Here is a 24,273-nt window from a genome sequence, read left to right as displayed (position 1 = left end):
ATCGGCAGCGCCTTATCCACAAAGATGTGACCTTGAAACTGGATCCCCAGCAACTGGTAATCCGCCGGGTGTACCGGAAGGAGTCGGAAAGCCGACTTGATGTCGCATTTTGCCAACAGCGCACCCTGCCCCGCCGCCGCAACCAGACGTCGCGCCACGTCCACCGACGAATACGTCACAGACGCCAAATCCGCCGAAATGTACGCATTGACCGACTCCCCCTCCGGCCAGGACAAGTGCTGTATCAGTCGGAACTGCCCTTCCTCCTTCTTAGGCACCACCCCGATGGGGGAAATGATCAAACCTGGCAGCGGCGGCGCCGTGAAGGGGCCCGCCATCCGCCCTTCCCTGACCTCCTTGAACAGTTTCTCTCTCACTATGCCCTTGTGCGCGTTCACTGATTTCAGATTTTCCGCCCAGCGAGCAATCCGGGGACCTTCGTACCCCAACCGAAAACCCTCCCGAAAACCCCGGCGCAGCACTGCAGCATCCTCCGCCCGCGGATACGCCGCCAACCAGGGCTCCATCCGCTCGATCCTAACCGGCGTACGAGCCTTTTCCCAGAGCCCCTGCTCCCCCCCCTCTACCCCCACCCCTCCCCCCGCCTGAACCCCCTCTGGCAAATCCACCACCCTGCGGAGGCAGCTGGCCTGGGGGGCCCCCGGTGCCCCAACACCGCAGCGCCGGATGGTTCCGTCCGCACGAAGAGCACTCATGCCGGAAACGGCACGCCGCCCGCCCGCAGGCACCCCTATTGAAATCCCAACAGGCCCCGACCGCGGCCTGGCTGCCGGAGGCGCCCTGACCCACCCCCCCATGGGTGGGGCGCGCCGCAAAGGGGGGGACGCCAGCGGCAAACCGCTGGCCGTGTAGATGGTGTGGCCAAACTTGGCCCCTCCCATCGTCTGCTGGTATAAATCAGAATCCAGTTCCCCCCACTGGGCCTCGGGGTCCCCCGCCATGCGTGCCCGAAACTCCTCGTCGTAGTGCGACCAAGCATACCCGCCGTATGTCACCTGCGCCCTCCGGACCACATCCATGTATTTAAAGAGCGCGACGCACCTGTCCGGGAATTTCTCGCAATACACGCTCGCGTAAATGAGGAACGCCGCAGACCAATTGTCCAGCGTCAGGGGCACCTTTGGGCGCCTAGCCAACTCCTGCTCCTCCTCTTTTGACCCTTCCTTCGATGTCAACTCCCTATGCAGCAGCTTCAAAATATCGATGTACTCCCCCTTCCAAATCTTCTCCTTCGTAGCCGCGGAGGAATGTGCCCCCAGCGGCTTGGTCAACCCCATGTACGGCAGCTTCCGCACCGGAATCACACAACTCTCCTTACTTCCCCCCGCCGCCTCCTTTCCGCCCGACGCCTTGTCGCCGGCCGCCTCAACCCCGCTTCCTTCGCCCGGCGCAGCCCCGCCCGACCCCGCGCCTTCGGTACCGACTCCCGCGTCCTGTACATACCGTCCCCGCACCAGCCGCCACCCATCCTCCCCATCGCCCCCAGACCCCACGGACACCTGCACACAACGCCTCTTAGCGCTCCCCGCGCCGTCACCTGTCTTACCTGGCGTCAAGGTCGGCGTCCTTGCTGGATCCCGCCGCCTAACCAGTGGAGCCGAGGGGGCCGTCACTCTGGGTGCTTCCTGCCGTGCCGGCACCTGAAATACACTTCCAACACCATTACCAGCCCCCCCATCCTCCCGAATCTCTCCCTCCTCCTCAGACTCACCATCCGCCGGTACCACACCACCTTGGCCCCCCAACTGGAGTTCCACCCGGCTCAAACCCGCTCGCTCACGACACACCCGCATTAAATCCATCAAGTCCACACTCCCCCTCCTATGCACCACACTCGCAGGCAACTCAGAAATAGTCGTGTCCATCCTTACTCCCCCAACCCCGGCGGCCGTAGAGACCCATCGGGGAGGGGCCGGCGGAGACGCGTCTCGCCTCCATTCGCCAAGTCCCTGAGCCAGGTCCCTCGCTGGAGCTCGGCCGTCCGCACCAAACAGAGCCGGCCCATCCACTCGGTGGGTGGGAGCCGCATGCTGCTCCCCCGAGCGCCTTACCAACAGCTCCTGCCAAGGAAAAAAGGTGGAGTCCAGCATGCCAGGGTAAAAACCACCCCCGTCGCCCCCCCACGCGCTGCCCCCTCCGCCAAACCCCCACCCCATCGCCGCACCCCTCCCCCATCCCGCCGAATGGCCTCCGCGCCGCGCCGGGACACTCCCTCCTCCTAGCTCCCAACCCCCTTCCCCTGCCCATCCCCCCGGCCCGCCCCACCCCCCGAAACCCCAACTCGGCCCCACCCCCCTTCCACGCCCCACTCCCCCTGCCTCCCCCCAGGCCACGCCACTGCCCCCCGCACCCCCCCAAAACTCGCCACCAGCCCGCCCGGACCCCCAGCCCTGCTCCCGGCCCCCTCCTCAAACCCGCCCCTCCCAACCGCCCACCCCGACCCACCCCCCTCGCTGGTCGAGCCGCCGCCTCCCCTCACGCCTCCCAGCGCCTCCGACTCACCCCTCCCTCTACCCCGGCCCCTCTCCCCCTCCCGGCCCCTCTCCCCCCCCCGGCCCCCCTGCCCCGGCGACGACCGCCCCCTCGCCCCCACCCCCCCATCTCCGCCGATGACCCACCCCAGTCCAGCTCCGTGTCTTCCCCCCCCCCACCCCCCACCCCCTCCTCTTCCACATCTGTCTCCTCAATGAGCAGCGGCGAAACCGCCCCCCCCAGCCCTACCCCCACCAGCTCCCCGCGCTCCCCACTGCCACTTGTGCCCTCCCCTCCCGCAGGCCCCGCCGCACTTACACCCCCCCGCCCCCCCCCTCCAGTGCTCCCGCCCTCCCCAGCCACAACTATCCGGGCCCCACCCCCCTCCCCCACACCCCCCAGGCCACCCGGCCGTGCCTCTAACACTTCTCTCACCTCCTCGCGTCCTCCCCCCACCCCCCCCTCCCCTCCGGTCACAAAAACCAGCGGCCTCTTCCGCCCCGCCTGCCGGGCCTTCCGCGCCCCCCCCTTTGATTTCGCAGGAGCCTTTGCCGGAGCCTTGTTCGCCGCCCGGCCGCCCCCATCCGCCCCCCCGCCCCCCCTCCCCCCCCGCTGAACAACCCGCGACCTCGGCGGGTCGCACGCCGCCACAGCTGCCGCGGCGCCGATGGCAGCGCGCCGCGGCGGCCTCACCTTCAAGTCGGGCCGCATCAAGTCCATGCGGCCCGCTTCTTCCAAGAGCCGCAGCGCCTCCACGACACGCGGGTCCGTCGCCGCCATCAATAGTCCGCACGCCCCCTACCGCCGACACAGGTCACCACTCCTCACACCGCCTGAGCGCCTCACACGCCCCCGCGTGACACAACGGCTCGGAAAACCGCGCACCGCCGCCACACAAACCGCTGGGCCCCAACTCCCACGCGACAAAATATTTCTGCGACCTGGCTGCTGTGTCACCGCACCACAAACGTGCGCGGTGACACAAAATGGCCGGCTATATAGCCCCCCGTCCAGAAGCAGCCCAAAAGGAGCCCAAACCGCCCAACCAGCCCAAAAGCGCCGCTACGGCGATCCCCGTGTGCCAAACTTCCCCCTCCCCCCCCCTCCCCTGGTGCCCCAAACTTCCCCGGGGGGGCGAGCCTCCCGTTGGTCGGCCACCCCCCCAAATCCCCATTGTTCCAGAGACATACTGGCAGGCAGAGTTCTCATTAGGCTCTTCCGTTGTACGCTCTCCTGCCTGGCAGCTCACCTGCACCTACACTGTGCACAGCCTACTCAAAAACATCAACCCAGGGCTGTCAGGGTTTCGCTTCTGACAATGCTTCAGAATGTATGAACATCCATAATTCATTGTCCAGCTCTATGAAGACAGATAGGTTACCCCCACCACCGAAACTTGGCTGCTCATTATTTTGGTGCGTCTTTAAATAGGCAGCGGCACCAGGCACCGTCTTATTTTGGAAGCACGCTTTTACTTTCCAGCGCCTCGCCAAAGCCATCGGCCCTCGGTGCGCACTGCAAGCAGCGTGCACAGAGGGATCTTTTCGGAAACATAAAGGTGTAGAAGCAGCGGCTCGTTCCAGGCAGCAGGCTAATACTCCTGCAGTCCCGGCTTCTGCAGCATGCATGCATTTCCCATCACTAACATTAATGCAGTCAGATGGCTCGCGCTGACAGCCCAGATACAGCCAGGAGAGGCCGTGCTTCCACGAGGGCCCTCTGCACAGCCGGCTCAGCTGCATGAATAAGGAATGAGCGGGAAGAGGCACGCGGGCCGGCATCCCCTCTTCGTCCCAGACATCACTGCCACATGAAAACAACACTTGGAATCGAGTAATTAAGAAGCACTCAGTAAACTCTTGGCTGATAACGTGGGGTTTAAGATGCGGAATTGAAACCATTACTGAACGTTGACACAAAATATATTTTTTCATTAGAATGATGAAATATGAGTTTCTCTTGGAGCTGATCCGTTGCTATTTAGTTCAGAGGTCTATGTTGTGGGGCATATCAAAATGTTATTTAAAATATCCAATCTTAACATTGAACGTGGTTCAGTGACTCGTCCATGGCTGAACATAAGGCAGATATTCACCACAATACAATTTCTAATCAACAGCTTTTTTTTTTTAGAAAATCAATGGCCATTTATATAGGTCGTATGGGATTCTCGTGAGTATGTGTTTCCCAGTTGGATCGCCTGGTAAAACTGGAGAACTGAGCTGCAATTAATGTCATATATATCAATAATTCGAGTCTAATTAAGACTTCTGCCCAGCGGAGTCCCTTTTATGCAGGGCAGATTAGCTCTGTCAACAGCAGACAATTTGTAGCCATCAGCAAGAAAAGCGCATTCGACCTTCCCGACAAGGGCTCATTAAATTTTGCCTCCCCCAGAATAACTGAGGACTACTTTTTGCCTAAGGAAGAGTGAGGAGAGTTGCAAGTCAACCTTTACAGGAATAATGTCAGTTTTATTATCGATCGATCTCTCTTTCACAGATTCTTGTTGCAGTTTAAACATTTCTGAAATAGACCTTATCGCTGCAAACTAACCCTTCTACGTTTCTTGAAATATTGAATTCCTTTCTTTATATCATAAATGTATTTTAGAAAAAATCCTATATTGCAACGCTTAGTAATTATATCGGGCATTCTATTGAAGTGAGTAATAAGCAGACACACTCACAGTGTTATCCTCAGCAACAAGAGATTGAGGGGGATTTTCTCAATGAAGTGGTGGTGAGAGTCGACTCGTTAGCCTCCTTGGCAAGGGTGTCTGTGTGCAGGGGAGGTTTGTTCATGTGCAGGAAGGTGCCCCTTCCTGCACATGAACATTCCTGAAATACCATTTTGCTTTTTCAATGTGTGCTGCACAAGGCAGCACACATGGAAAAACCAAAACCGAGGAGAAATGAAGCATTTCTCCTCGTTTCCCCAACTGAAGACCAGGATTTTTCTGGTCTTAAGTTCGGTGCTGCTACCTATTATCGCCGCCCTTGATAATAAGTGGCAGCGTCGATCACAATGAGTGTTGTGGTGGAACGCCCACCGCAACACCCACTGCACGGCCCTTTCACGCTAAATTTAGCGTGAAAAGGCCTTATTCTCAAGGCACTTAATGTGGCTTAACCCCTTCCATGCAGGGCTGTTTCCCCCGCTGAGCTGGGGGGCAGGGGGCGCGCACAGCGCCCCCATGCTCATGACGAGGTCAGTTCGTCGTGAGCTACGGCGCTCCGGTGCTCATGACGAGCTGAGCTCGTCATGGCCACACCCGTTCCAATGGAACGCTCAGCACTGCAAGGGAATCAGCCCAGCATGCGAGTGTTCCACGGAACGGGCGCGGTCATGACGAGCTCAGCTCGTCATTAGCACCGGAGCGCTGTAGCTCATGACGAGCTGAACTCGTCATGAGCGCTGAAGGGTTTAAAGCCACGTTAAGTGGGTTAATGCTGCCTTGAGAATAAGGCACTGATCCTATCACCATGGGAACGTCAAAAAAGTGATGTTCCCGTGGCAATAGGGGCTTGAGAATGTGCCCCGAGTGTGTTTCAATCACCTTGAAACTGGAATCTGAATGTTTAATGATAATGAGAAGTACAAGTACAAATTAGTAGCAAGTAGTAGGTAATGACCTGCAGGCGCTGAAAGTCTGGGCACAACTGCCATTGTAATTGCTTGGGGAAACAGAATACACAAACGTTTTCCTAACCAATACCCAACTTGGAAATGGTCGTGGTCTTCTTCATGTCAAGGACAGGAGGAAAGCTTTTGGGAGAATCAGAACTGGCATGGGAGATTCCCCCAAATTGTCATGAGTATGGCCCACTCCCCGCTCATCTCAATCCATACCCTTCTTCCTTTTGAATATTCTTTTTGAACGCATGGGCATATGATGCTGAATATAAAATAATATGTCTAAAAAGTCATCAAGCGGATTTACTCGGATGTTTGCATATGTAACTACAGACACGTATAAAAGTACATACGAACATGGAACTCACATAAGGAATTCATGAGTACTTCTAGAAAAACTTTTAAAGTCGCAGCTTTCCATGAGTACTCCTGAAAACCTCTGCTATATCAAAAAAACATATATAAATCTACAACAAAGGATAAAGCTACTGGTGAGGATTTACATTTTTGGTATGAAATTTCGCACTTCTTTTAAATTGATCAAATCTAGTATAGATGTACCCTTATATTCGGCCTGAGTCCTGTAATGTGCACTTTGTCATCACTCTGCCCCAGTAAAGGTAATCAGTTCATAATTCCTGACCTTAGACTTAGTGCTTCATTTACTGTTCAACAGATGCACCCGTCAAGATGGTGAACTGCTGTCCTTTAAATCTAGGGATGATCGATGGCCCAGGGTCATCTCTGTACACTCAAAGGATTCACCTCCCTCCAATGTATAAAAAGTTTGGTGGATGGCTTCTGTCGGTTTTGAAAGCCATCCACCAAAGTTTTTAGATTTTTTTCTTCTTCAGAAACAACTTACTTTAAAATACCTTCCACCTTCTGTAATTTCCTGATGTCAGTCTTCAGTTTTCTGCTTGCTCATATGTTACAACCGGGCAGTGTCAAGGGCACAGAAGAAATGAGGACGGGGATTCTACGAGGTTGGAAATAATGATTGCGTACTCAGTGTAGGGTTTGCCTTGCAAATCTGGACAAGGTCGTTTATATGATTGAGTTGGAAACCTGCCAGCACAGTGGTGATATCTAAGCAAGCCACGCTGTGGACAGCTGCATACGTTTACAAGAACTTGCCTCCAAACAACCGAAAGTCGACGATGATTTTGAAGGTCCAGAAGAGGCAGCTGAACTCTTCACAGGATCCAGATAACTGGATCTCCCAGCAACTGTTATCAAATGGACCCAATTGACATATATGCTTGCAGTTGGTCCAGAAAAAGTCAATTAGAAAAATGATAGGTGAAGTCCTTTTTGCATACAGAAGTTATTTTTTTAAAAATATGATCCTGATTTATTGTCCAAAAGCTTCAATTTGCATGGTTCAGCAGACAGAGATGAAGCTGACGAATCAATTTAGCCAGGAACTGACCAGATCAGTTACCCACACTGATATGTCCCATTCGGAGATGTAGTTTTCTTTTAAAAGGTGTTCAGGACGGTCTTTCTCCAAGCAATGCCAATCTCATGGAGCCTTTTAAATAAAAATATTTTATTGACATGGAAATATTTACTGAGATCAATGGCACGGTCCAATTTTGCTTCTAGTACTTACTAGCTGACCACACGTAGTTGGTATGTCCAGTGTTGATTGTTTAACACTAACTGAACAGCATTAAACAATGGCTTTGGTCGCACATATTAAAGCCCCCTTAAATACTGCATGTAAAACCATCCGTGTTTGTCCCACTTGACATTTTCTTACCACATAATATTTCTAAGTGTGAAGATAAAAGGTTTTCCAAGTCACAGTGACCAACATTATTCTAACCACATGTGCTCACTGATTGGCTCTGGAACTGTATACATCAAGGTCACATCTCCGAAGGATACTTCCACATTTTGGCTATATTTCCAGTTCCATTGAAGTTTAACAAATGTGAATTATTTTACAATGAGTGATATGTTTCCCTTTTGCTGAATCTTCACACCTCTGGCTCTTGTCCAATCCCCTTAGTTTTCGCTTTCTTTATTTTATTAAATGCTTCTCTTTCTAACGTTGATGTGCACCTTTAAGTTCTTTATTGCTAACATAGTTTTAAAGCTTAGCTGGTTTGTTACACACTACATGTCACACATTTTCTTTGATGATGGCCTTGATGCTCAGGCCAGGTCAGCCAATGGTACCCTTACTGAAAGAAACATGCTTGGCTTTGCGGGGTCTTATCTTTGGGTGGTCTGGGATCTCATTCACTGCAGCTCACAGGAAAACAACCACCTCCTTCCTCTTAGCCTGCCAGAGGAAATACCTACAGGGAGCTTCTCTTCTGGTCCTTTCCCCTCAAAACTTGCCATGCTTACCTTATGATGATTGTTAGCATTTAGGATCGAAGGGAGGGGAAGTCAGGAGAATTAGGGTCCTGATTCACAAAGGTAAATGTACACTTTCCTGTAAGTTTGTACTTTTTCAGTATTCACAGACCTGCATTTTAATAGTGAGTTTGTGAGCATGGAGCATCCTTAGTCGGCGAGGAGGGAGGGGGGGAGAACTCCGCACATACAAAGATAGGCCTGTCTTATCTTTCATTGTGCAGAGTTCTCTGCCCTGACTGCGGAGGTTCCGCACTCATTAACGTACATTTGAAATGCAATTTCGTGAATACTGATAAAGCCTAAACTTACACAAATGTGTAAGTTTATTTTTGTGAATGCAGGCCGATAGTGTTCATATTTTCCATAACTGATCAAATCTGCAAAAAGCAAACATGAATGTCTGCCTATTTTATACAAAGGTTACCCCAACCCATAATGTAGCCTACAAGTAATACAAATATATGGTGAAACAAATACATTACAAAACAGTGCCTGACTTGTAACCCTTTCATATCAGAGTTGATTTGTATTCTGATGTATTATATACTGTATTTGCTAAATGTGCAGCGCTCTGAGACATGTCAGGGTATGATCCGCTCTAAAACTAATTGTAATAATTATATATTGTACATTTATTTTCAGATTAATTCTTGAACATCTGCTCTTTTGCTGCAGGCACATACAACACAAGAAGCTGTTTCCTGAAGATGCTGTACATTTGTGGAAGTTAAAGCCATTGAGTAGTGAATTTACAGCATTGCTAGGTAGAGAAATACACTGACATGTTGCTTACCCATCCCTTCTGACAGAATTATTGCTAACTTATCGCTATTAAAGACTTTTTCATGATAGTATTATAACTGGTGAGTCTTTTACATAAATTGTTAAGTTCCGAATTCGTTTTTAAGTCTCCTCCAACCACTGTTTTCATGTTGTTTTTTAGGTCTGGCTTATAAGTGCAGCAGTCGTTAGACCTTAAGTGATAAACAGAAAAGAAGTTTTAAGAAGCATACTGGGGAGAGGGCTTTGGCTTCTCCTCCACGTTGATATCCTTTACAACAGCATTTAATTGGGCAGAAAGTTGTGTGAATCTACAGAACATTAGTGCTTGTATTACACATTGCCCTTTGTTGGGAAGCTTATGAACAATACAGTAGGCCTGAATTGGATATTGTGAAAAGTCAACGATGCCATTTGTCATATGCTATAGGGCTGATCTGGTATTATGAAAAGTTTCAGCAAAGGCATGAGGCTTTAATTATTTGTTGTGAAAAGCATATGTTGAAGTCAATAGGCCTGTAGGGATGAATTGTTATTACATTTTGGTAAAGTCTGTACACAGATATTTAGTTACTTTGAATTGTGCTGATTACCATAAAAGGCAAGGCTCTTGATGTTGTTTAACATCTGTGACAAACCTTGGGGTAGAACACTTGCACTGTAAGAATCCCTCTTATACTCACTTATGAGGGGATATGTATTGTTTTGCCAACTTATATTTGTAATTGTATGACTTTATGCAAATTGTTGCGGTCAGAAAGTGGATTAATAGTGGAAGTGGCTGTTAGTTCTCATAAAGTGATAATGGCACAATTCTTTACCAACTCCAGTTAGGTCTCAATATTTCAAATCTGAGGTCAACCATTGGTAGCTGTAGCACAGGAGAAATGTGTAAAGCATTTATCAGTACCAAAACATGTAAAAAGAAGATAACACAACATAATAAAAATTTAGAAAAATAGAGACATTTCAATGAGCAAATAGACACCAACATTACTAGAAATTGATGTAAGAACCAGATACATGATTTTTCAAAACTCTAGAGTTTTTTAGCATCAAAAAGCACAAAGTGCCAACCACGGGCATCTGGTTGCGCTAGACCAGGTCAAAGTCAAAAGTTATCACCAACAATGATGGGGCGTGGATCAGATACAAGGACCATGTTTTTCTAGGTGAAAAGTTCACCTTTTGACTTAGTAATTTTTCTAATGAAAAGTATTTGTCCACAAGGTCGTATGCAGGTCATGGTGACAGTTGGATCCTTAGAGGGACTCATCAATGGTGACCGGCTTAACTGCAGGACCCAGGCTCCAACAAGAAGTTCAAGGGTCTTGATATCAACAGCAGGAAAACTGCAAGCGGATAAAGTCCTGGCCCAGGAAGGTGTCTTTGTTGTGGGCCCAGGTGAAGTTCTCTACATTCAGACTTAGAAACTTTTGTGGAAGTCAGGATCCTTTCAGCAGGGCAAATGGGCAAATTGAGTTCAATGTTGGTGACTGCGGGTTGGCAGCTGTCCGGTGGTAGTCACTGGTTCTTTTTGCAGAAAGTTTAGAAGAAGTTTATAAGGCCCAGTCTTGCAGTTTTTGATGGGGAAAGAGTGCACTCTAACACCAGACAAGTGTTCGGGACCTTTTGGATACCACTTGTGGGTTAGGACTCAATCTTCTAGAAGCCACCAGCAAGGTCCATGGCAAATCCAGTTGGAACTGGTCAGCTAGGCTCAGCAGAGATTTAGGATTCTTGAAGCTTTTGTGTTCCTAGAGTTGAAAAGGATGCTAGCCAACTATGCCTTGAACTGCACTCCTCTGTCCTGGGTATAAGTGGGGAGCAGGTCCAGCCTTTGGTGTTTCTCACTACAGATTAAACAGCAAAGGAAGTCCTTTTTCTATGTTCCAAAAGTTCAAAGAGGTTCTGAAGAGAGTACTGAGGGTACCATGTTTATGGCCAGTGCCAGCCTGTGGGTTGGAGAGACGCCTGTCCACTCCCTAACCAATGGAGTAAAAGTTCCTAGGGGTACCACTACACAATTTTGCAGCACATCCTGTGTGTCTTACTATTAACAATTCCACAGTGCCCCTCTCTACCTAAAACCAATTTGACAGAACCATTCTTCTCTTTTCACCCATGAGGTGTGCCCTAGGGAAATGAGGAACTCCTACTGCACACTAGTTCTGGAACACATTTTCCTCAAACTTTGATTGGTGCACTCAGGCTAATTGGACAACAGCAGGGGCGGGCCAAGGTGCAAGTTACATCTGCCTGCAACAGGGATGCACCTTTGTAGCTTATGCATTTGGTGGGCACACCCTCCAGGCCATCCTGTCGTGAGGAGGTCACACCTCCTCCCTGGCAAGGCCTTTTTGTTCCATTTCCAGGGAGCCATGCATACCTGCCAGCAGGCTGCCAGTTGACAATTGAGGATTGACTACGAAAAGGCTACTAGAGGCTTTACTCTGAAATGCCTACTTTCTAAAAGTGGCATTTTCAAAATAGTAATTTAAAATCAGACTTGACCCTTAGATTGGATTTTAAATGACTATTTATTTGAATCCTTGAATCACGGTTGTACTATTCCCAAACTGAAGTTATGCATTTAAGGGTTTTAAAATATAACTCAGTGCAGCCTTGCCACAGTGCAAAATTACTTTGGAGATTTTTCATTGCCAGAATAAGTAAAACTTTAGTACACATTCCCTACTGTTTAAATACCATGCACTCTGCCATATGGGCATTTAAGTACTACCTTATGGGTGACTTATAGGTATTAAAAAGGAAGGTTTAGCCCTGGCAAACATTTATTTTGCCTGTTTGAACTTTGCAGTTTGAAATTTTTGCAACTGGAGTTATTATCACTTTAGTGGTGGCATGATAAGTGCTGCAGTCGACTACTGACATTTAACTTACAGGCCCTGGGTACATAGAGTACAGTATACACGGGATCTATAGGTAAGGGAAATGTGTCAATCAGGGATTAGCCTATTCTACACTTTTTTAAAACTCTTTTTATTAACATCGCTCATATCAGTAGACATTACAGCACAATGTTCAAATAGCATGTGATAGGTTAACAGTGTACAATATAAAGTATGACCAGCATTAACCACAAGCAAGACGTTCAAGTTGAAAACCCTGATCCCAGTCCACCCACCTCTCCCTGTATCTCCTCCAAGGACCCCAGATCTTTTTCCATTTTTTATTACATCCTCTACTTTTATAGATGATCTTGTTCGCTCTCTGACACCAATCAAGATCTCGCACAGACTGTTCCCATTGCGGAGGAGCCTGCCCCCCCCAGGTACAGGCGATATTTCTTTTCGCGACACCGGCCGCCAATGCCAGCCAGATTTGCCCATGTCTGGTCCAGTCAGTGGCCCCCTTGATCATTAGTAGTAACCACCTGGGTTCCCTCGGTACCGGAGGGCCCATCACCTCCGCCATCGTGTCCGTGACCTTGGTCCACAAGGGTACTATCTCAGGGCACTCCTACAATATATGATAGTAGGAGCCTTCCCCCTAACATCTCCGCGCGCAGAGGGCCAACTGACTCCCACCCCATGTATACAAATGGGTGCGAGGGTAATACATGCGGTGCAGAATTTTGAGCTGTACTAACCGGAACCGGACGTGAATCGCAATTTCCCGTGGGCTCTGCAGGGCATCCTGCCAGTCGTCATCCTCCAATGCACCTTAGTCTCGATCCCATTTTTCGCGCAACAACACTAAAGGGTCAGGCATATTGTTTATGAGCTTTTCGGTAGATAGTGGAAGTAGGCTTCTCATGGATGGGATTTAGGAGTAGCCGATCCTCCATGGGGTAATACTCTGGAATGGAAGTGCCTCCCCGAATGTGTGAGCGCAGGTACTGATATCGCTGTGAGTCGTGCAGGTCGTATTCTTTTTTCAGGTATGCAAACGAGTGGGGGGAGACCCTCTTCCACACATCCCAGATATGCAATGCCTATGAGTTTCCAACCCCGAAAGCCCTTCAATCTGGACACCTCTGCCAACTGCTTACCGAGCCATAAGGGGGTTCTACCAGTCAGGGAGACCGTCCACCACCAAAAAGTGTTCGCCTCCCTCCAGCATGGAACCATCACTCCAGTATGCAAGGGCCAGTCCGCTCGCGGCCTGTGGGCATATAACAGTGGCTCGCAATTTCCACTCGGTATCACCAACCGGTCTACCCTACATGCAGGCTCCGACCTATTGGTATACACCCAGTCATAGAACACCTGCAGCTGGGAGGCCCAATAGTATAGATGCACGTCTGAGAGGGCCAGCCCCCCATCGTACACCCCCCTGTAAGTTTGCGTAGCGCAATCCGGGGGTTGCCGCCATCCCAGAGTAGAGTCCACACCGCCTGTGATAGTCGTTTAAAGTCCCCTGATGGAATCGGATACAGTGTGTTTTGCAGTATATAGAGGAGTCGAGGCAGTGCTAGCATCTTGAACATTGTGGCACGTCCCATGAGGGAGAGAGGCAGCGTACGCCAGTGGCCCACGTCCGTTGTCAGGCATGTCAGCTGGGGCTCCAGGTTTTTAGAGAGGAACTCCGCTCTGTCTTTGGTGATATACACCCCTAGCTACTTGAAACTAGTTGGTATATTAGCGGAACTGTCCAACCAGTGTCTGTCATAGCTGGTATTGGTAGCTTAAGCAATCAGGTCCCACAGATCTTAAGAGTGTCAGTGATAACACATAGCCCTTTAAAATACGGATTTAACTGAGCTTTAAAGTGCTAGTCAACAATCAAAGGAGTAAAAAGGCTAAATTTAAAGCACATTATCATAAGATATTAAAGTGCTTCAGGCTACCTGATTTCCATAGACTGTTAGGGAGTGTAACATCTAAAAAGTCAAAGAGGAGATGTATAGAGAATTATATGCTCATATGCCCAGCAATCTACTTCAATTATTGTATTGTTGATGTCCACTGTCCTCTTGACCACCCTATCTGTTAAGAAACCATCAATGATTTAAACCATTAAATTGGCACACTTTAAAACTATTTTGATCCCATGGGTAAGAGCAAATGCAGAGTCTCTTTTGTTAACTCATAGACACATCAACGGCGTGTTCATTCTTCAAGTATCCATGTTCCCAAGTGGAATAGAGTATAGGCTGTGTGTGAGGATCAAGAGATGCTGAGGGACCCCATGCAACCATAGCTATATAAGATGTGGATGTATAGTTCAGCATCAGTATTTAGCCCATTGGGGGTCCCTGTACCTAGTAAGAGAATCTTTTTAGATCATTCACAACGTAGCTCTAATCCCGTGTTACCTCCTCGTGGTTTTTTCTGTACACTTTTGATGCAAGAATATTTAATATTTTCTGTTTTCCCATCATGCCTTTCCCATATGTGTTTCACCATTGCATATTGGTAGTCCTTATTTGCGATTGCCCTCAGATGTTGTAGTATACAGAGCTTAAGATTGTTGATTGTACTGCTCACGTATTTGGTGCCACATTGACATTCTAGGACATATACAACTGATTCTGTTTTGCAGGTGATTTTCTCCTGTATCTTATTTGTCATACCATAGATGGTTTTATACTCACTCTTATTTATGCCATGTCTACAGGCCTTGCACTAAGTGCATTTAAAAAGCCATTAGTGGGAGCTGGGAGTCATGTCACTGTGTTGGTTTGAGGATCAGTCGGTTTTAAATAAGACCTAATCAGAAGATCCCCAGTGATGGTGCTTTACTATAGGTAACATTTGTTTTCTCTGGCAGTATCTTTTTCAGATCTTCGTCCATTAACAGGATCTTCCAGTTATTCCTAAGTATATTTCTTACTTTGTCCCCAGATTTGTTATAGTTTGTTATAAGTATTGAAACAAACAGGAGCTTAGAGGGTAAAGCTAGTCATAGGTCGCCCTCCACTCACAATGCAACTAGTACACAAAAGACCTAGACCTTGTAGGCACTTATGAATTCATCCCTTTTGGGTATACCAATTATTGCATGATTATTACAAAACTTACTCCCCTTCCATTAGTTATAGGGTAGTCGGTATATCCTAGAAATGTGCCTCCTTTAACAATCGCCCATTCCCGAATAGTAAAAATCCAGTTGCGAGACAACAAAAACACACACACCTTAGTGTCAAACTGTAATACAAGGAAAACAAAAAAAGTGTGTGGGAGCGAGATGGCACCTCACGGGCGCACCACCAACGGGAACCTGGCATGTACTCACCAGGATTGCCCTGTTCTCATCATTGGCACCATCAAGCTCGGAAAAGAAAAATGTGTCCAAGAAACACAAAAGGAAAGTGTTTTGTGAAGATATGCAGTGAAAGAAGACCACAAGACAACCAATAAAGTGTCAAACAACATATAAACCACACGACAACACAGATATGCAATTTTGTTCTGTCTCTTGTGTTGGGTGTGGGATCTAAAAAAGTAGATGTGGTTACTAACTATCCAACCAACACCACTTTACTTGCCGACATGTTTCATTGCCATCGAAATTTTGGGCAATTTCTTCAGGGCGTCATACATATTAAAGCCACTGCATAAGGACAAACTAGTCTTCGCAACCTCACTCGGCCATCTGCACTCGTACCAGACAGGAGGATAGTGTTCTTATGGAGCTGCAACCGCATATGTTGGTCATTAATCCTTCCCCTTCAATTTGCGCAATGGTGGAAGGTGTCTGGTTGATTTGACACCAGTCCACCGACTGGTCCCAATTCGGATTCTGATCCAACCACAGCACCGAGAGGCCCTACTCGCCGCCACAGATGACATTCGCACCCTCCTGGACCAGGGCCACTCCGCGGCCCTCATCCTCCTCGACCAGACTTCGCATGGCCAGCATACAAGGAACTGCCCTAGACCGGATCAGCTTGTTCCTCACCGGAAGCAGCCAAAGGACTACCGCCGGTCCTCTCCGCCCCCATCGACATCACCTGTGGAGTACCACAGGGGTCATCTATGAGCCGAACCTCTTCAACATCTACATGGCCTCCCTCGCAGACATCGTCCGACAACACGGCCTCAACATCGTATTCTACGCAGACGACACCCAGCTCATCCTCTCCCTCACCAAAGACCCACCACAGAGAGGAAGGCAAGATGTGGCAGTCTGTATGACCAACAGCTGCCTAAAACTCAACGCAGAGAAAACAGAAGTCCTTGTCCTCGGAAGAACCCCTTCAGCATGGGACAACTTCTGTTGGCCCACCGCACTCGGAAGCACCCCCACAGACCACGCAAAGAACCTCGGCATCATACTCGGCTCATCACTCACCGTGAACCGATGGGTCAACGCAGCCACCTCCAGCTGTTTCAACACACTCCGCATCCTTCGAAAGACCTTCAAATGGATCCCCCCTGAATTGAGGAAAACGGTCACCAACACACTCATCACCAGCAAACTTGACTATGGCAACGCACTCTACGCCAGCATCAACAAGTCGATGCTCCACAAACTGCAAACAATACAGAACACCGCGGCTAGACTCGTCCTAGGCATCCCCCGGCACGAACACATCAGTCAACACCTGCGGCGACCCCACTGGCTCCCCGTGGAGAAGAGAGTCATCTTCAAGATCCTCACTCACACCTACAAGTGCCTGCACAACAGCGGACCCAAATACCTCAACGGCAGAGTAAACTTCCACGTACCCAACAGAAACCTGGGATCCTCCAAACTCGCACTGGTTGAAACCCCACGGATTCGCAGAACTAGATCAGGCGGAAGATCATTCTCTCACATCGCAGCCAAGACCTGGAATGAGCTACCGTTAGACAACAGACCCACCCCCTCCCTGGACACCTTCAGGAAGACCCTCAAGACCTGGCTCTTCGGCTGAACGGAGCAATACAACCCTCTCCCAGCGCCTTGAGACCCTCACGGGTGAGTAGCACACTTTACAATGCCCTGATTGATTGATTGATTGATTAATTGATACATTCGTTCCACTCCAAAACACGTAGGTAAATGACATTGTTATTTACAACTTCAATACCTATAACTCTCCCAAATGCAATAACAAGTTGCATTGCAAATGCTTGTTTGCCTAACGACTGTTACAGTACCTGAGAAGGAGAACTGGTTCTAGGCTCTCGGCTGCCACTGATGTCTAAAAGTTCCTACACTGTGCACACGAAAATAACTGAAACACACACGCACAGTCAGGTATTCATTCACAGGAGTAACAAACGCATTGAAAAGCTCTAGCACCACTTACCTTCGCAGTAGCACGGGCACGGAACTCCGGACAGCCATTTACAGATATGGTTTCATGCATATACTGATACACCTAAAATGTCCACAAAGACAAAGAAAACAACATGAGAATATTCTTTGACTTGTTATCAGATGAGCGTGCATGCTCTTTCATTTTAATTTTCAACGCAAGGCGAATATGATCCATAACTCTTGACAACATTTTTTTAAAGAACTATAGACCCTTAACAAGTACACAGGGCAAACGACAAATCTATACAAATGTTTAACACGCATAATTATTAAAATATAATTTTACAATCAGCAAAAAATAACTCATTTCCACGGAATAAAAATTCAGCTGATGAGCTTTTGAAGTGAGATTTATTTACAGTTAGGAAAAATACACTAGGGCAGACACATAATGATTTAATCTGAAGCAAATTCATTTGAGCAAATCAGGTATTTTTATGTATATGCTGGGGACGAAATAGTGTGCTGCATCTTTGAAAATAAGGCTATAGGCCAACGTGAATTAGCATTAACCTAAAAAGCGCTTGGAATACACAAATCTTTGAGGCTCTATACCATTTTTTAGTTTGTATTTTTCGAACTAAAGCTCAAAACAGCCTACAACTACACTTCAACTATCGTGCATTGTTCGTGCTGATTTCCAAAAACCACTTCAATGATTCCAACTCACGCCATGTTTAGAATAATTTAACATTATATTTTAGCTTCATGGCCCCCGCAGGCGCCTACCATAGAAGTCATCACTAACTGTAGGACACTCCAGAACTTATAAGAAAACACCGACGGTATTCATACCCCTTAGTAACTTCCAATGAATGCTCTGCGAGCGGATCTACTCATGAGGTAGGCAGTTACTTATTGCCTTCCTCTGACCACTTCTATTTAACAATTCCTTTTTTCACATCAGGCTAGTTAAAAAATTCTACTCCACAATGATTGAGTTTGGTTAAAGCTTTGAAAGGTACAAAAGCTTCATAACATAAGCCTCTGGTCAAGGTTGATTTTAGATCTGGGCTAATAGTTCCTAACAATATACACAGATGGGCTTTGCCCCCCCATCACTTCTACTACTGACTTTGTTCCATCGTTATCCATCCTTGAGGCTTTGTCAATCATGCCTTCGCTTAGGCTAGTGGAGTACTCATCATTGTGGTTATTTGGACTTCATTATAGTCATAAAAGCACATTTAATTGTACAATACAATTAAAATAAGTCCATAACAGAAATATAGCAACAACATCAAGATTTAATTTCCTATTATAGAATGGAGATAAATAGCATTTGATACCATGCATGCCAAAACAAAGTGTGGCTTAACAATGCAGTCAATACCACGACTGTGTCGTTACCAAGAGTTCCATTACAACGCAAGTCATTACAACGACTTGCTGTAGGGAAGCGCTGGACTTTGGACAGTTTAAATTACTATTCCAACTCTATTCGGTGAATCAGTAGGGAGGGGTTTGGACTTAAAATCCAACACCAGTCCAACACTGCATTAGTTAAAGAAAGTCATTATATTGACTTGCGTTGTAATGGAACTCGTAGTGACGTGGCAGTCGTGGTACTGACTATGTTGTAGAGGCACTACGTTGTAATGCCTGCATTGTAATAGATATTTCCCAATCGAGGTACATAAAACGAAATTCAGAAAAAAACATATAATAAAACACTAAAACTTTCATACTGATGACCTCTACCTCTCTTCCTTGTAGCTAAGGCACAACAGATAAAAAGTACTACTGGAATGCAGGTACGCACACCGATTAATTGTTGCAAAAAGACTAATGCTATCTTATATTGTTTAAAATTAGCAGGGCACAGAATTAGGACCAAAATCTGTTTCCAATGATAAGATTATAACTTACAGAAAAGCATAAAGTGCACTGTGTTTGATTGGAGACATTGTCACAAATACAATTATGGAGAGTTGAAAGCCACGAACCTTGCCATGGAAATGCAGCTAGAAAACGTATATTTTTGAAATGTAATCTAATGAGAAAAAAAATCTATGCTCAATGTTTAAAACAGTAAGTAAATAAAATTCAATCCCTGGTGACTGTTTGATAAAACCATAATTTATAGGTGTCTGTCTAATAAAACATAATTTATACCGGACTGCAACTTCTCAAAATCCTCCAAACAAATTTTCTGTTGTCTCTGAAGGAATGTATCTCCGACCAAGCTTTTAGATCGTGGTTTAATAGTTCAGTTCGTTTTTTATTTCGATAATTAAAAATCATCATAAAAATACATGTTAAACAGTCCTTAAAATGTTATTAAATTACATTTCTGAACATTATTCTTGTATTAAAAAAGATTAGATAAAAACATTGGCTGGGCGCATTGTACATGAATCTTAATTCAGCGATAGAGTTCATGCTGAGGTTAATTTCTTGTGTTTGTTTCTTAATCTAACAGCTATTTTTAGAAAACTTGAAATAGCGCACAGGGTATACATATCATTTGCTTTTTGTAAAAACAACAGGGCTGATTTCGCATGTTGTATTTTCTGTCTTTTAAGTATGTGGACCAGAAATCGACGCCTAGGCAATTGATAAAATGGACATAAAAGTACAAAATGAAGGGTGTCCTGCGGAGACCTATTGTCGCAGCCGCAGGCACCCTTCTGCTCAATCGTGACAGTAAACCCTGAAGGGTAGGCTAAAATGTTAGGTAAAAGATTGAGCCTAAAACGGCACATTAAAAATCTGTCCTGTTGATTATACATTAAAAACAGATAAGATTCCATGCCCACCCCGTTGACTACTAGATTGTGCGCTATTACTGATCTCTTAAGTATCCCTGCTTTTAGTCTGGCGGCTGCAAAGCTTTCTAGTAACAGTTTCTTCACTGTCATTTTACAATTGTTTGTAATCAAAGCATGGTCAAGAAACAAATGAGACCGGTGAATAGTTGTCAAGGTGACATTAACATATTTCAACCAGGGGATTAGGAGTGCATTGTCCCTTAGCAAACAGTCTTTTGCAATTTCCCTGGATAGTTCAGCCTCTGGGTTAGTCCATATTCTAATCCAGGCGGTGATAGGCCTAATCTTCACCTCATCCGAAATGTAACCCATGCCCAATTCTTGGTGTGCGATGAGTGAGGAGGTGGTTTTTGGAATTTTGAGGATTCTACGGAAGAACTTGTCTTCTTCAATTTGTAATTTCGTCGGGTCCTTGAATCCCCACACCTCAGCTCCATATACTGCTTTTGACATGGTGATTGAGGCATAAAGCGTCATTATTTGTTCAGGACACCACCGACCCAGTCTGTTTGCAAAACTTAAAATTGCCCCATTGGAGGATATAAGCTTTGAGCAATGTTCTTCCAGTAACGTTTTAAAGTGCATGTCACTATCCAGCAAAAGGCCCAGGTAGGGAAAGGTGTTAACCGTTTCAAGAGTATGAGTCCCTATCTTAAACACTGGCTTCTTGGGTGTTTTTTTGCCGGCCACCATGACAAAAGACTTTTTTAGATTTACTGCAAGATCCAGGTTGGCCATAAATTCCACGAAACCGTTTACCAGGCGTTGTAGACTCCTCGGTGTACGGGCCAGCAGCACCGCGTCATCCGCGTATAAAAGTACTGGGATTTGCCGCAATCCTACTCTTGGGCAATCCTGGGCAAGGGAAATGAGGAAGCTTTCTAGGCCGTTGATATATAAAGAAAAAAGGAACGGGGCAAGGATACAACCTTGCCTTACTCCTCCTGAGCAAGGGAAAGCTTCCGTACATCCCCCCTCTGGGCTAAATCTCACTTTCGCCGTAGTGTTCCAATGGAGCTCTTTAGAATGTTAATGAGCTCCACTTCTATGCCCATCGTAACCATCATCGCCCATAGTTTAGTTCTGTTGACATTATCGAATGCGGCTGCCAGGTCCATAAACCCCATATAAACAGTGCCCTTGCTGGCTTTGGTATATTTGGCAGTTAGTAGATATAAGTTCAAACACTGGTCACTAGTTGATCTGCCACATCTAAAACCGTACTGAGTGTCCACTAGGGTGTGGTGTTCCTCGGTCCATTCCGTTAGCCGATTTAATATCACCCTCCCTAGAATTTTTGCTGAAACATCAATTAGGGAGATCGGCCTGTAACATTTAGGATCATCTCGGCTCCCTTTCTTGAAAATGGGTACTATCAGTGCGGTGGACCATGAACGTGGAAGGCCAGACCTAACCGCCGCATTTAGGACCCTTGTTAGAATAGGTGCCCATAGGTCTATGTTGCTTCTATACAAATCTGGCGGTGTGCCATCGGGGCCTGGTGCTTTATTGGGTGTGAGTCCTTGTATCGCTAGTTTGAGTTCTTCGAGTGTAAAGGCTAGGTCTACACTCCTGTCACCTTCCCACAATCCCTCTTGTGTGGGCCCCTTAATGTTATTATACAGGCCCTCAAAATGTCTAACCCACTGATCAGGGAGGATGTTTGCACTAATAACTGGGGCAGTGTTGTCCTGGAAACAGGGCCTATTCACAATTCTCCAGAATTCAGGATAGTCCCTGTTCTCACCTGCCTCTCTCAGGTCTGCCCATACCCCTGCCTGTAGTACCTGCTTCCTCTCCTTTGTTTTAGCTTTGTAGATTTGTCTACAATTGGCCACTAGTGCCGTATCCCTTGGCTTACATTTGAGAGCTTTTTTTAGGTTCCTTAGTGCTTTGGAACAATTTGTATCAAACCAACGAAGATGAGTTGGTTTCTTAATGGGGCCTTTTATTTCCAGGAATTTATTCACTAATTGTGTTAGGGATTCAAACAAGGCTACTAGGTCTGGGCCTTTTACTTGGAGATCTAAACACTCCTCTACATATTTCCCGCCTTCCACTATTAGTGTTTTATAGAATTGCTGCGGGTTTATTTTGGTCCACTTAAGGCGTCTTCCTTGAGCTACAGGGTGCAACCTGCCCTCCCTTTTGATGCTATTAATTCTACGGCCCCCGGGTTTTAGATCTATAGTTAGTGGATTGTGATCACTAAAGGGGCTCCATTTTGTTATTACCTTCTTAACTTTTGACAGAGCCAAGGAAGAGATGATTATGTAATCAATCGTTGAGGAGCAACCTCTACCTTTGAATGAAGGAACATATGAATCCTCCTTCTCCTGGGCTACCATGTCCAAAGTGTGAACCAGTGAGTAGGTATCTAGCATAGTGGATAGTAACGTACCCTCCTGTGTATGCTCAAAATGCGGCCCCTTTCGTTGTGGGCAGGCATCCCAATCTACTTGTGTAGTGGGAATGTTTGGACAAAGGTGACAATTAAAATCACCCAATAACAGAATGATTGAACTCCCCCCCTTGCTTCTCTGTTCCGTCTCTTCCCTTAATCTGTTGCTTAATTCCAATAATGCTACGTGATCCCCCTGTGAGGGCCCTGGATTATAAAAATTAAAGAACTGTATTTTCTGCCCTCTCCCTACATAACTAAGTACCTGCAGGGTATGTGATGTCCAGGATGAGGCTGTCCATTTACCTTCTAGAGTTATATCAACATAAATGGATAACCCACCTCTCGCTCTCCCTGCTCTACTTTCCTGTGCTGGGACAGAAAAGCACTTGAAACCTTCTAGTTGATACAGTTCCGGGGCCACTGCCCAGGTCTCCTGGAAGGCTAATATGCTATAGCCCTGAAGTTCTTTTCTCCAATCTGGGTCTTCAAATTTACCCGCTATCCCTGCTATATTCCAGGAAATAACTCCTATATTGTCATCCCGAGCATCACTTTCCATTGGACCCTGGTGCAGTGGACTAGCCTGAAACCCAAACCCTTCCCTTCTAGTATTGTGTTCGGGGCTCACTGGGACTTGCATTTTTAGGGCATTTCTTTGCTCCATAGGTGCCAGGTCCTTGATTCTCCCCCTATTGTCTATGCCCACTTCAGCCCTACATGGCAGCCCTAGTCATTCATTCCCATCTAACATGTAAAGGGGGGTATATCTATTGTTCCACTGAGGGCCTACTTGGTGTGAGAGGTGCTGCGCACTACTCTCCCTATGCCTTACCCAGTGGTCGTCCACAATCCTTCCTCTAGTCACCTGTTTAGGGTTTGGGGGATAGGCAACCGGTTTTCTAGGATAGAAAAAAACCAATGGCATTGTCCTGATTGTGCTCGTGGTGTTCCTATTGTGATTCTCCAGTATATACTGTACTAGGTTTGGATTCTTAAAGTTTGCAATAACACAGTTGCCTTCTCTATCTTTTCGTCTACTGCCCACCCAGCTTACCCTTCTTACATTTGGGATTTCCCCCTCCTCTTCAATCTGCAATGGTCTATGAAAGTTTAACCAATTGACAATTTTCCCCTTCAGTTCCAATAATACATATTGGATTTTAAAAAATCTTGGGTATTCCCAAAGCATTTAATGTGGTTTTCACATAATTTAACCATGGAATGGATAAAGCGTTTTCCAGGGAAAAATAATCGGACAAAATCCCCCTCAAGAAGCCTTCTTCGAGTTTACCCCAAACCCTTAGGCATCAATAGGCGCTTACATTTGATTTTATCTTCTAGCCCAACTTCAGAGTGTCACAAAATGGTTGATGAGGCTCTGAGGGATGGCCAACAATCTCCTCAAAGATTGATTTTCTACTTTTTCTAATTGCTGCCCACCCTTATACCCCCAAGCCCCTGCTCCATAGGTTGCTATGGCAGCACACTTGCTATTATATATGCTCACAGACTCGTTCACCAGTTTATGTCCCAATGTACGTGCAACTATTCAATTGTTCTTTGAAGTTGATTGGCTCTACAATTAAGTGGGTATCTTTCCGA

At 46.8% G+C, this 24,273-nt stretch overlaps 1 protein-coding gene across 1 annotated transcript in view; it reads right to left on the bottom strand.

The window, feature by feature from the left end:
- The window catches only part of LIN7A (lin-7 cell polarity scaffold A), a 499,534-nt gene that overhangs the window by 147,277 nt on the left and 327,984 nt on the right, over positions 1-24,273 (bottom strand). The window contains exon 3 of the mRNA XM_078674233.1: positions 17,486-17,557. Within this exon, the coding sequence (XP_078530359.1) occupies positions 17,486-17,557 (72 nt within the window). The remainder of the gene's footprint in view (positions 1-17,485; positions 17,558-24,273) is intronic.

This window comes from Lissotriton helveticus, chromosome 1_1 (assembly GCF_964261635.1).
Source record: "Lissotriton helveticus chromosome 1_1, aLisHel1.1, whole genome shotgun sequence".
NCBI classification, from domain to species: Eukaryota; Metazoa; Chordata; class Amphibia; order Caudata; family Salamandridae; genus Lissotriton; species Lissotriton helveticus.
This window is presented reverse-complemented; position numbering and strand designations above follow the sequence as displayed.